This window comes from Salmo salar, chromosome 01 (genome assembly GCF_965601325.2).
Source record: "Salmo salar chromosome 01, fSalSal1, whole genome shotgun sequence".
Lineage (NCBI taxonomy): Eukaryota > Metazoa > Chordata > Actinopteri > Salmoniformes > Salmonidae > Salmo > Salmo salar.
In genome coordinates, this window is record NC_138291.1 from 157,328,823 (window position 1) to 157,342,727 (window position 13,905).

Below are 13,905 nucleotides of genomic sequence, written 5' to 3' on the forward strand. Positions count from 1 at the left end.
ATGCTTATAAGTCCTGTGCCATTATTTTATATTATCTGATTTTATAGTAAGAAGAAAATCATTGAACTTAGCAGAATAAAATAGAAAGGATACTTTTCCCATTCTGGGAAAAATGAAGTTGTGCGCAAAAGTGATAATTTGAAAAATATTTATTTAGAGTTATTTGGCCATTTTAGTTTTGAATGATACAAACCTTAGAATGTGTTATAAATAAAAACATATATGGGCTGCATGATGTGACTATAGGCTATTAATGCGGCGTTGAGAAAGTCACAAAAAAAAGCTTGCGCTCTGTTCCTTGCCTCAGGCTGTACAGCTGTTCTCTCATCAAGTGATCCTATTTTCACCCATTAGACTATTCTCAATTTAATCTTGTCTTTACTATGTAAAATTAGTTTAGATTTACAGTGGGGGAAAAAAGTGTTTGATCCCATGCTGATTTTGTACGTTTGCCCATTTACAAAGAAATGATCAGTCTATAATTTTAATAGTAGGTTAATTTGATCAGTGAGAGACAGAATAACAACAAAAAAATCCAGAAAATCGCATGTCAAAAATGTTATAAAATGATTTGCATTTTAATGAGGGAAATAAGTATTTGACCCCTCTGCAAAACATGACTTAGTACTTGGTGGCAAAACCCTTGTTGGCAATCACAGAGGTCAGACGTTTCTTGTAGTTGGCCACCAGGTTTGCACACATCTCAGGAGGGATTTTGTCCCACTCCTTTTTGCAGATCTTCTCCAAGTCATTAAGGTTTCAAGGCTGACGTTTGGCAACTCGAACCTTCAACTCTCTCCACAGATTTTCTATGGGATTAAGGTCTGGAGACTGGCTAGGCCACTAAAGGACCTTAATGTGCTTCTTCTTGAGCCACTCCTTTGTTGCCTTGGCTGTGTTTTGGGTCATTGTCATGCTGGAATACCCATCCACGACCCATTTTCAATGCCCTGGCTGAGGGAAGGAGGTTCTTACCCAAGATTTGACGGTACATGGCCCCGTCCATCATCCCTTTGATGCGGTGAAGTTGTCCTGTCCCCTTAGCAGAAAAACACCCCCAAAGCATAATGTTTCCACCTCCATGTTTGACGGTGGAGATGGTGTTCTTGGGGTCATAGGCAACATTCCTCCTCCTCCAAACACGGCGAGTTGATGTCAAAAAGCTCCATTTTGGTCTCATCTGACCACAACACTTTCACCAGTTGTCCTCTGAGTCATTCAGATGTTCATTGGCAAACTTCAGACGGGCATGTATATGTGCTTTCTTGAGCAGGGGGACCTGGCGGGCGCTGCGGGATTTCAGTCCTTCACGGCGTAGTGTGTTACCAATTGTTTTCTTGGTGACAATGGTCCCAGCTGCCTTGAGATCATTGACAAGATCCTCCCGTGAAGTTCTGGGCTGATTCCTCACCGTTCTCATGATCATTGCAACTCCACGAGGTGAGATCTTGCATGGAGCCCCAGGCCGAGGGATATTGACAGTTCTTTTGTGTTTCTTCCATTTGCGAATAATCGCACCAAATGTTGTCACCTTCTCACCAAGCTGCTTGGCGATGGTCTTGTAGCCCATACCAGCCTTGTGTAGGTCTACAATCTTGTCCCTGACATCCTTGGAGAGCTCTTTGGTCTTGGCCATGGTGGAGAGTTTGGAATCTGATTGATTGATTGCTTCTGTGGACAGGTGTCTTTTTTACAGGTAATAAACTGCGGTTAGGAGCACTCCCTTTAAGAGTGTGCTCCTAATCTCAGCTCGTTACCTGTATAAAAGACACCTGGGAGCCAGAAATCTTTCTGATTGAGAGGGGGTCAAATACTTATTTCCCTCATTAAAATGCAAATCAATTTATAACATTTCTGACATACGTTTTTCTGGATATTTTTGTTGTTATTCTGTCTCTCACTGTTCAAATAAACCTACCATTAAAATTATAGACTGATCCTTTCTTTGTCAATGGGCAAATGTACAAAATCAGCAGGGGATCAAATACTTTTTTCCCCCACTGTAGAATGGCCCATTATGAAATGGGCAGGAACAGGGCCAGGGGAAAAAAGGCATGTCATCTGTATGCTCTCGAAATGGGAATGGAGGACATGCGCTTTCCCCCCCTATCAATGAACCAACATCATCGCCTATGGCTCTCACCCAGACTCATGGATAGAACGTTTGGAGCATAACATAAGGTAACCAGTCCATCCAGTATGCATAATAATACAGTCCACACTCAAAGGCTATTACTCAAATGTGTTTAATTTTGGGGTATAGTCTAGACCAACTATGCACCAGACATCTTAAATCAGTTTTATGTTGTGTTTTCTGCCATGGGTAATATGCGATAGGCTATGTATTGTATAACGGCACAATCATCATTTTAACTCCGATTTTTTCATCATAAGCCTATGCATAAGCTCTTATATGTGTACGGGAGTTTCGAATGAATCATCACCTTAGAAAGCGTTGTCCATTTCGTTGTGTTAGGCTTTGAAACAACATTCACAACAACCATGTTTTATACTCAGTCTCAACCTGCTGTTGAACTTCTTTCTTCAAATTGATCATCACAGTGAGGTGAGTTTTAAAAGCACTACACCGCTTTGATGAAAAGTGTTTGTGATTTTCCAATGCATTTCCATTGACATCAGAATGGTTAGAGAGCCGACAGAGCCCTGACTACCAGGCCATTAGGACCTGATGGAGAGACGATAGAGCCCTGACTACCAGGCCATTAGGACCTGATGGAGAGACGATAGAGCCCTGACTACCAGGCCATTAGGACCTGATGGAGAGACGATAGAGCCCTGACTACCAGGCCATTAGGACCTGATGGAGAGACGATAGTGCCCTGACTACCAGGCCATTAGGACCTGATGGAGAGACGATAGAGCCCTGACTACCAGGCCATTAGGACCTGATGGAGAGACGATAGAGCCCTGACTACCAGGCCATTAGGACCTGATGGAGAGACGATAGAGCTCTGACTACCAGGCCATTAGGCCCTGACGGAGAGACGATAAAGTCCTGACTACCAGTCCATTAGGACCTGATGGAGAGACGATAGAGCCCTGACTACCAGGCCATTAGGCCCTGACGGAGAGACGATAGAGCTCTGACTACCAGTCCATTAGGACCTGATGGAGAGACGATAGAGCCCTGACTACCAGGCCATTAGGCCCTGACGGAGAGACGATAGAGCTCTGACTACCAGTCCATTAGGACCTGATGGAGAGACGATAGAGCCCTGACTACCAGGCCATTAGGCCCTGACGGAGAGACGATAGAGCTCCTGACTACCAGTCCATTAGGACCTGATGGAGAGACGATAGAGCCCTGACTACCAGGCCATTAGGCCCTGACGGAGAGACGATAGAGCTCTGACTACCAGGCCATTAGGCCCTGACGGAGAGACGATAGAGCTCTGACTACCAGTCCATTAGGACCTGATGGAGAGACGATAGAGCCCTGACTACCAGGCCATTAGGCCCTGACGGAGAGACGATAGAGCTCTGACTACCAGTCCATTAGGACCTGATGGAGAGACGATAGAGCCCTGACTACCAGGCCATTAGGCCCTGACGGAGAGACGATAGAGCCCTGACTACCAGGCCATTAGGCCCTGATGGCCTGGTAGTCCGTGGATTTGGCTGCCAGTATGGTGGTAATACGGTCACCGCGACAGCCCTATCCCTCAGTCTGACAGACCTGTAAAGGTCAATACCTGGAGATAAGCCAGATGGATCAACCATGTGGTTAAGGGCAAAGCAACAGAGAGGCTGCTTATACATCAACAATGGATACGTTCAATGTATCCATCCAAATTATACTGATTACCTGTGCCAAAACCCTGTCCCAAAGTTATCCCACTCAAGGTAGAAATTTCCCCTTACAACAGATCTAGGATCAGATTTCCCAACCCCCAAATCATTAATGAGAGTTATGACAAATGCTCTGACCCTGCGACAGTGATCAAGAGCAACTTGCAATGCTTATATCCAGTTATAGGTTGCGTTCCAGGCTGACTTCATAGCAGACAATAAAATTACATCAACCAATGGTTGTGTGCCACATTATTGACTGTGCAGAGGGGCATCCAATTGCTATATCATTTTATGTGTACAGTTATCCAGGCATTCTGAGATCTGGCATGCGTCTATAATGTAGTCAGCCTGGAACGCGACCATTGTTTCTACAATGGACACATTGCCGATGGTGTGTGGGAAGCATCACTGACCTTCATCATCAGCACCACAGTGTTGAGTGCGATCATGGTCATGATGGAGTACTCAAAGGGCGGCGACACCACAAACTGCCACATCTTATACTGGAACGACTGCTTGTCTGCTGGCATGTAGCGCGTCAGAGGCTTGGCGTTGATGGCAAAGTCAATACAAGCTCTCTGTGTTGGAGGAGGGGGAGGGAGGGAAGGGAGAGAAAGACGGACGAGGTGAGAGTTTGTGAAACTCACTCATCTCCCTAATCAGATCTGATATTGTTCAAACACTGATTATCAACATAAAAAAGAACCAATGTACAATCAAATGAAAAAGATCGAAGGCTGAACTAATGTCGATAAGTGCTGGCATGCAACCTAACAGTTTCCAGGAGTGTTTAATATGCCAGGACAAGGCAGCAAAAGGAGTCTGATCACTAGCCAGTAGTTTACAGACAAGAAACACAAATCTGTGTCCCAAATGGCACTCTATTCCCTACATAGTGCACTGCTACAAAGTAGCGCACCATAAAAGGGAATAGGGTGCCATTTGGGACACTGTTGAGTGAACCTCAGTGATGTAGGAAATAAAGATACAGCTGGATGGACTACACTGGGCTGGTTGCTCCTCCTGAGTGTTGCTGTTCTTTTGTGTTGATGTCTTCTGAGGGAAACAACAGGCTAGCAAGGAAATCAACTGAAATATATCCACAGGTGCTATGAAAAGTGTTGAGAGATCCAACACTGGGACGGTTTCAACAGAGGAGAGGCAGAAATGACTTGGCCTTGTATTAATCATTTTTGGTGTCTCAACAAAAAGTGAGTTACCTCCTACTGGGTGCCAGACAACTAGGTGAGAGTGTGTCTGTTCTCTGTGTATGTGTGTATTTTTCTCTCTGCTTGTGTATGTGTGGCTTTCTGTGTATGTGTGAGTGTGTGTGTGTGTGTGCGTGTGTACGTGTGTTTCTCTCTATCTCTGTGGTCCAGCGTGTGTTCAGACAGAATACTGTACCTCGTTCTTCTCCAGTCTACAATCTGACATGGCCTCGTCTCCCGGCTCTTGGAAGGTTTGTGTGTGTGTGTGTGTCGGTCTGTCTGTCTGTGTTTGTGTACCTCGTTCTTCTCCAGACTACACTCTGACATGGCCTTGTCTCCCTGCTCCTGGAAGGTGATGATAATCAAAGCCACGAAGATGTTGACAAAGAAGAAGGGAAAGACCACAAAGTAGACCACATAGAAGATAGAGGTCTCCATACGGAAGCCTGGGCTGGGACCCTCATCCTCATAGGTGGCATCCACAGAATGCTTTAGGACCCTGGAGAAAACAGGTAAACACAGAGGGTCAGGTTTGCAATTTTCCCATTAATGGTTAAAGTAAGGATTTGGGTAGGGGAAGCTGATTCTAGATCTGTACCGAGAGGAAACTATCCTAATACTATCTAAGCCTAACTAGTTTAATTGTTTTAACCTATACATACACCACTAGGCAGCCTGGCAGGGAGGGCACAGAAGAATATGTGATGAACAAGCAGGCTGTGGGGAAAAAAGCCATACATTTACTGGAACAAAATATGTCCAATATTCATCTTTCATCTCCCATAACTGAGTACAGCAGGGAATAATATTATGAAGCAGGGAATATATTAATGTTTACCAGGTTGTATAACAACAACAAAAAATGAGTTTTTGAATATGATTACAACAGATATGCAGCAAATGTATAGATAAAACTAAAAAACACTGATGTTTTGAAGATATTCTGCTTTATATTCATTTCTGAGAATAACAAAAAGAGCTGTAGTACCCCTTCTCAAGCCCTATTCGCTGAGTCACAGGGAATAGGGCCATTTTTATTTAAAGATGAATCTAACGCTAGTTAGCTCTTTTACATTTGATTGTGTAGCTCTTGTTAAACCATGTACTTGGGGTAATGATTTCCCTGAGGAAGGAGATGTGGAGAGAGACAGAGAGAGATGATGAATGACTGACTAGCTGAGGAGAGCTCTTAAGTCATTGTGGTGTCCTCAACTCCAACCCTGGTCAGGTTCTACATGCCATAAATTAGTGCGAATGATGAAGGCCATCTTACTGACTAGCGCCGTCTCCTCCTGAACATTACCTCAGCACACGCACGCCATTACGCACGCACACACACCTCTCCCACTGGATTTCACCCCACCTAGTCTCACCCCGAGAGCATTTATTTTCCCCACATCATTGGCTCTTTGGCCTTTGGAATGGATGTCAAATGGGATGCTCGTCTTGTAAAGGACATTGTGTATATTCAACAGGGGTCAATGGACCCGACAGGAACCCTCACGTCTGCCTGGAATTATTTGGAACGCTAATTGGCTAGCTGGTGGTTATGTGAATAGGTGATGTGTAGGTGATTGAGTGGCCTGTGGTTATGTGAGTAGGCCATTGCAAGTGACTGGCTAGCCGGTAGTAATGTAAGTAGGCCATGTGTAGGTGATTGGCAAAGTGGGTGGGGTTTTATCCTGCCTGTTTGGCCCTGTCCGGGGGTATCATCGGATGGGACCATAGTGTCTCCTGACCCCTCCTGTCTCAGCCTCCAGTATGTATGCTGCAGTAGTTTATGTGTCAGGGGGCTAGGGTCAGTCTGTTATATCTGGAGTATTTCTCCTGTCTTATCCGGTGTCCTGTGTGAATTTAAGTATGCTCTCTCTAATTCTCTCTTTCTCTCTTTCTTTCCTTCTCTCTCTCGGAGGACCTGAGCCCTAGGACCATGCCTCAGGACTACCTGACATGATGACTCCTTGCTGTCCCCAGTCCACCTGGCCATGCTGCTGCTCCAGTTTCAACTGTTCTGCCTGCGGCTATGGAATCCTGACCTGTTCCCCGGACATGCTACCTGTCCCAGACCTGTTGTTTTCAACTCTCTAGAGACAGCAGGAGCGGTAGAGATACTCTGAATGATTGGCTATGAAAAGCCAACTGACATTTACTCCTGAGGTGCTGACCTGTTGCACCCTCGACAACCACTGTGATTATTATTATTTGACCATGCTGGTCATTTATGAACATTTGAACATCTTGGCATGTTCTGTTATATTCTCCACCCGGCACAGCCAGAAGAGGACTGGCCACCCCTCATAGCCTGGTTCCTCTCTAGGTTTCTTCCTAGGTTTTGGCCTTTCTAGGGAGTTTTTCCTAGCCACCGTGCTTCTATACCTGCATTACTTGCTGTTTGGGGTTTTAGGCTGGGTTTCTGTACAGCACTTTGAGATATCAGCTGATGTAAGAAGGGCTATATAAATACATTTGATTTGATTTGATTGGCTGGCCTGTATTTCTCTTCACAGTTGATTGGCTAGCTAGTCTGTGGTTTTGTGAGTAGCTCATTACCAGTGATGTGCTAGCCTGTGGTTATGTGACTAGGTCCTTACAGGTAATTGGCTGGCCTGAGCTGATTGGCTGGTGTGGGCTACTCACATTGGCCAGCCCTCCCCGGTGGAGACGGTGAATAGGGTGAGGAAGGCCCACAGCACATTGTCATAATGGAACTCATACTTCCTCCACTCACGATCCTGGGCCGCCACTTCATCACCGTCATAGTCCAGAAACTTACCCCTGATGAACGATGGAAAGAGGGGGAGAGGAGAAAGAGAGACAGACAAAGAGAGAAAGAAAGAAACAGAGAATGAGAATAGCACAGTATCGAATTATTATCTTGGAGGTAAATTGGCACGAGCTATGTTCACAAAAAACACTGAAACTGCGAAAATCTCTTTTCCACATGTGAAAATATGTTGTTAACATTTTGCAGTAGCAATGTTCCACTGAGGGAATTAAGGTGACCACATCTAAAAAGCCCAAATGCAAGACGGGAACGATTTTGCGGGACATTCGTGAAATAGTGGACAGAATAAATGGGGCAGGTTAATGGATAACGTTCAAATGGCGACAGTTCTGCTGTATGATGGTCACTGCCTTTTAAAGGGGCAATCCTCAGTTGTACATACATTTTTGGACTTAATCATACGAATCCACTGATTCTTGAAGAAAATAACTTAGAAATGCCTCATGAGTTCAGTTTAACTGTCGTACCTCATCAGAACACAAAATATGAGCTTGTTTAACTCCAATGTTTGTAAACAAAGTAAATGTAAACAACCATTGTATAGCCTCAAAACATGACTAAAAACTATAATGTTGAAATCATGGATGGTCAGTCCTTGCATCCATAACGTAGTCTATGGATTTGAGAGTGGTTGCGTGCCTCTGAAGCTAAGCAGGGTCAGTCCTGGTCGGTCAATAGATGGGAGACCAGATGTAGCCGGAAGTGATGAAAAATAAACAGGTGAAAAATAAATGTCACATGAGAGAAAAACACATGACAAATTCACATGTGAAACTTCACACGTGTCTGACTTATGTAAAAACCTATACAGTTGAAGTCAGAAGTTTACATACACCTTAGCCAAATACATTTAAACTCAGTTTTTCATAAGTACTGACATTTAATGCTTGTAAAAATATCCTGTCTTAGGTCAGTTAGGATCACCACTTTATTTCAAGAATGTGAAATATCAGAATAATAGTTGAGAGGAAGATTTATTTCAACTTTTATTTCTTTCATCACATTCCCAGTGGGTCAGAAGTTTACATATACTCAATTAGTATTTGGTAGCGTTGCCTTAAATTGTTTAACTTGGGTCAAATGTTTCGGGTAGCCTTCCACACGCTTCCCACAATAAGTTGGGTTATTTTCCAAGCTGTTTAAAGGCACAGTCAACTTAATGTATGTAAACTTCTGACCCACTGGAATTGTGATACAGTGAATTATAAGTGAAATAATCTGTCTGTAAACAATTGTTGGAAAAATTACTTGTGTTATGCACAAAGTAGATGTCCTAACCGACTTGCCAAAACTATAGTTTGTTAACAAGACATTTGTGGAGTGGTTGAAAAACGAGTTTTAATGACTCCAACCTAAGTGTATTTAAACTTCCGACTTCAACTGTATATTATTTAAAAAATATATTCACATTTTTCAGGTGATTTGTTCTCTCGTGACTTTGTCATGTTTCTTTTTTGTAAGGGCATATCCAATACCAGTCAGTGTCAGTGGTGTGAGTGTGTGCTGTACCTGCAGTCCTTCTCCAGACCTTTAGACTCGTCGGTGCAGTAGAAGAACTTGCCCTTGAACAGCTGCACAGCGATCACAGCGAAGATGAACATGAAGAGCATGTAGACAATGAGGATGTTGAGCACGTTCTTCAGAGAGTTGACCACGCAGTCAAACACAGCCTGGAGGAGGACACACACACCAATAAATAGAGGTACACACAAACTCATACACACAATCACTCAAACTCATTAGCATGCATGTGAACACCCATCTACACACACGCACACAGTCTCTACGCAGCACTCTGTTGATCAGTTTGTGGTTTGAATGACTGTCTACCTGTCATGGCACGTTTTGAAATCTTCCCAATGAATATGTATCAGCAGGGATGAATGAGACAGTAACTCACAGAGCGGAAGTAAGTCATTTTTTATGTCACTCATGTCACTCAGTCCAAATAGCTAACTGTCTGAGAGTGGTTAGCTCTAGCCCAGTGCGTTACTTGCAGCTTGCTGACACTGAGCCTTCAGCCTCAGCAAGCAGCATGTAACGCCCTGGACCAGAGGTAGGGAGTAGTAGGGCTTACCTCCCTTCTAAACCTGATCTATCTCAATCAACCCATGAATTACTTTAACAGGGTGTGCTGCTATCTTTGGTCTGATCAGCTACCTTTCCACACATCAATTACTTTGGTCTAGTCTTTGTGAGACAAGATCAGAGCTGGGGTCCTGATAAGTGTGAGACAGATTAGCATTTTTCCCATTTGTCACCGGGCAGAGGATGATTAACTGGTATATGAAGATAGACACTGTGGATATCAGTCATTACATCACACCCTCCTCTTCTCTCCCACTGATGTGATTAGTTTATTAGTTTATATCTCATACAAATCACTTGGGAGTTCTTAATCCACTGGCTGCTGCTGCAATTTCTGTGTGTGTGTGTGTGTGTTGCAGAGGCACAGGTGTGTGTGTGTGTACGTTCGTGAGTGCATCCGTATGTGTTTGTTTGACTTGTAACTGGCCATGGAAGTGGCTTTTCTGCTGTGTCAGAGTGGAGCTAACAGGTAACAGATGCAGTTACCTTGAGTTTTGGCAGTCGTTTGATGGTCTTCAGAGGCCTTAGAACTCGCAGCACCCTGAGAGACTTGATGGTGTTGATGTCCTTGCCTTTAGTTCCTCTGCACAGAGCAAGCCCACTGTTAGTGACTATAGACTAAACAAAAGGAGAATAGGCATTATGCTGTGGCCCACAGGCTCTCACCACTACCTTACCTTCTGTTCTGTCGCGCACACGCACGCACGCACGCACGCACGCACGCGCACGCACGCACACACATACACACACACACACGAGGAGGCTGGTGGGAAGAGCTATAGGAGGACGGGCTCATTGTTGGAATGGAATAAATGGTCAAACGTGTTTTCCATATATTTGATACCATACCAGTCATTCCATTCCAGCCAGTACAATGAGTCCGTCCTCCTATAGCTTCTCACACCAGCCTCCTCTGACATGCACGGTATTCATTAAACTCTCTCTTTAAGGCACACATGTATAAATCAAATATCCCCCAATCCCTGCAGTTACAAGTTCTAGTAGGTATATTCAGCAGTTGGTAGAGTACAGTAGAGTACAGTAGAGTAGAGTACAATAGGCTACAATAGAGTACAGTAGAGTATAATAGAGTTGGTAGAGTTTAGTAGAGTACAGTAGAGTGCAATAGAGTACAGTAGAGTACAGTAAAGTTAGTAGAGTACAATAGAGTTGTTAGAGTACAGCAGAGTACAATAGAGTACGGTAAAGTACAATAGAGTACAATAGAGTTGGTAGAGTACAATAGAGTTGGTAGAGTACAGTAGAGTACAATAGAGTTAGCAGAGTACCGTAGAGTACAATAGAGTTGGTAGAATACAGTAGAGTACAATAGAGTTAGCAGAGTACAGTAGAGTACATGCATGTGAGTTGATGGGTTATTCTACAGAAACACACCTACACAGAGCAATAGGGCTATTGAATCATATTTTAAGAGCAATTCCAAAGTGTTTCTATACAGGCGGCAATCACATAATAGGACAAAGGACTACAATACACTATCCACTGGTATTTCTGTAGAATAACAGACATACATAGTGGTAGAAAAAGATACAAAGAAACAAGCCCTGAGTCAGGGACAAGCTTCTTTGCAGGAACCACTGCTGTTCTAGCCATTAGCGCTGTTCTTGCCACAGTGGCGGGTTACAAACCAATCATTTAGAACCTGTTAGCGACAATATACAGTACCGTTCTCAGGAGCCAGATGGACACTGGTCAAAGACTGTGAGTGTGGTGTCAATACAAAAATCTACCAGTCACATTTACACACAGTGGCTGTCCATATACTCTCACCATGGTATATTCTGTGTGTTTATTATGAGTTTACATACTTTAGTGTGTGTGTTTGAGTGTGTGTGTGAGCATGTCTAGTGTGGACGTGTTTAACTATACTTGTGGGGACCAGCAGTCTCCACAAGAATAGTAAACAAACAAACATTTGACCAACTGGTCCCCACAAGGTCAAATGCTATTTCTAGGGGGGTTAGCGTTAAGATTAAGGTTAGGTTTCCGGGTTAAGGTTAGGATAAGGGTTAGGAAAAATAGGATTATGAATGGGACTGAATTGTGTGTCCCCACAAGGTTAGTTGTACAAGACTGTGTGTGTGTGTGTGTGTGTGTGTGTGTGTGTGTGTGTGGTCTCAGCTCCTCGGCAGGTTGATAATGCCTGCGGCTCCATATTCATCTGTAGAGAGCTCTCTAGGGTGCATCTCTCCCCTCTCACACAGGCAGAAATCAGTCAGTCCTCTCTGTCCATCAATATGGATGGGGCTGGAGCTCCTAAATTCAGTATGAAATAAGGCCCAGACAGCCAGTGGAGGAGGACTAGGAGGCTCCAAAGAAGAACTGACTATAGGAAGTTGTAACCCATCCATGATTCTGCTAGAGGGGATGAGAGAGCAACCCTGCCTTTCCACTCTCAATTTAGCACCGTGCAATGTACTGCACTATACAGTTTGGAATCATGACTTGAGGTGCATACTGAACTGAAGTACACACCTCATGCTTTGGAATAAATCTTACACTGCCGTCAATGGAAGATTGGCAAGTAAACTGGAGCTATACAGTATGTGCTGTGCACCAATCTCAAGGACTGAACCCATAATGAGTTAGTCTAAGTGTATTCAGTGGAGACAACTACCTCAGTAACTAGAGACAACAGAAGCATGGTTCCACACAGAATGGGCGTGTTGACTTTTTCTTACCCAATGGGAGCTTTAGGTCTAATACACTGGCATGCAACAGTCATGCTCTGAAGATCTGGTTACCCTGGCATGCAATCCGGCAAGTCAACCCCTGCCCATATCAATCCAGGGTCTCAACACATCTAGATGGCGAGTGAACCGTTCCTCAATAGCTTTCAGAAGAGCCATAGACAGGAAGAATGGATGTGTGTGTGTGTTCACATTAAGTAGCTCAGATCAGCCCTGATATGCCTTGTGTGTGCAGCTGCAGCGGCCAGACGCGAGCAGGTTATCCTCGGTCACCATGACTACAGCCTTATTGGTTGCCCCTTTCCGAGAGAGAGCGCACAGCATTTCCTGTTTACAGATAGGAGATCTGTCTTCCAATAATCTGCCTCTCAGTAGAACATGAGCATTACTCCGAACCTTCTGCTCTCCCAACCCATAAACAGAAATACGAATCACTCTCCCTGATCTGCCCTTCTCACTAACTCCTTCACTATTTAAGATTATGTTCGTATGTAAATTGGGACTTTCTGATGACACAGTATGCTTGTAACTATGTATAATTACAGTATACAGTGCATTCCCGAAAGTATTCAGACCCCTGGACTTTTTCCACATTTCGTTACATTACAACCAGGATGGAGGAGCAGTCCCAGGTCTATTACGTTACAAACCCCCCAATCAATCTACATACAATACCCCATAATGACAAAGCGAAAACAGGTTTTTAGAACATTTTGCAAATGTATAAAAAATGTAAAACAGAAATACCTTATCTGCTTAAGTATTAAGACCCTTTGCTATGAGACTCAAAATTGAGCTCAGGTGCATCCTGTTTCCATTGATCATCCTTGAGATGTTTCTACAACTTGATTGGAGTGCACCTGTGGTAAATTCATGATTGGACATGATTTGGAAATGCACACACCTGTCTATATAAGGTCCCACAGTTGACAGTGCATGTCAAAGCAAAAACAAAGCCACAAGGTCGAAGGATTGTGCCGAGGCACAGATCTGGGGAAGGGTAGCAAAACATTACTGCAGCATTGAAGGTCCCCAAGAACACAGTGGCCTCCATCATTCTTAAATGGAAGAAGTTTGGAACCACCAACACTCTTCCTTGAGCTGGCCGGCTGGCCAAACTGAGCAATCGGGGGAGAAGGCCTTGGTTGGGAGGTGACCAAGAACCCGATGCTCACTCTGACAGAGCTCCAGAGTTCATGAGCAAGAGGACAAGTACATTAGAGTGTCTAGTTTGAGAAACCGATGCCTCACAAGTCCTCAACTGGCAGCTTCATTAAATAGTACCCGCAAAACACCAGTC

General features: G+C 44.1%; 1 protein-coding gene across 3 annotated transcripts in view; it reads right to left on the reverse strand.

The window, feature by feature from the left end:
• LOC106567450 (voltage-dependent N-type calcium channel subunit alpha-1B) overlaps positions 1–13,905 on the reverse strand; it is a 225,761-nt gene that overhangs the window by 34,057 nt on the left and 177,799 nt on the right. For all 3 annotated transcript variants that reach the window (XM_082955416.1, XM_082955417.1, XM_082955415.1), the window contains exons 25-29: positions 10,381–10,477; positions 9,316–9,476; positions 7,659–7,796; positions 5,319–5,520; positions 4,227–4,391 (exon numbers count right to left, since the gene is read on the reverse strand). In XM_082955416.1, the coding sequence (XP_082811542.1) occupies positions 4,227–4,391; positions 5,319–5,520; positions 7,659–7,796; positions 9,316–9,476; positions 10,381–10,477 (763 nt within the window). The remainder of the gene's footprint in view (positions 1–4,226; positions 4,392–5,318; positions 5,521–7,658; positions 7,797–9,315; positions 9,477–10,380; positions 10,478–13,905) is intronic.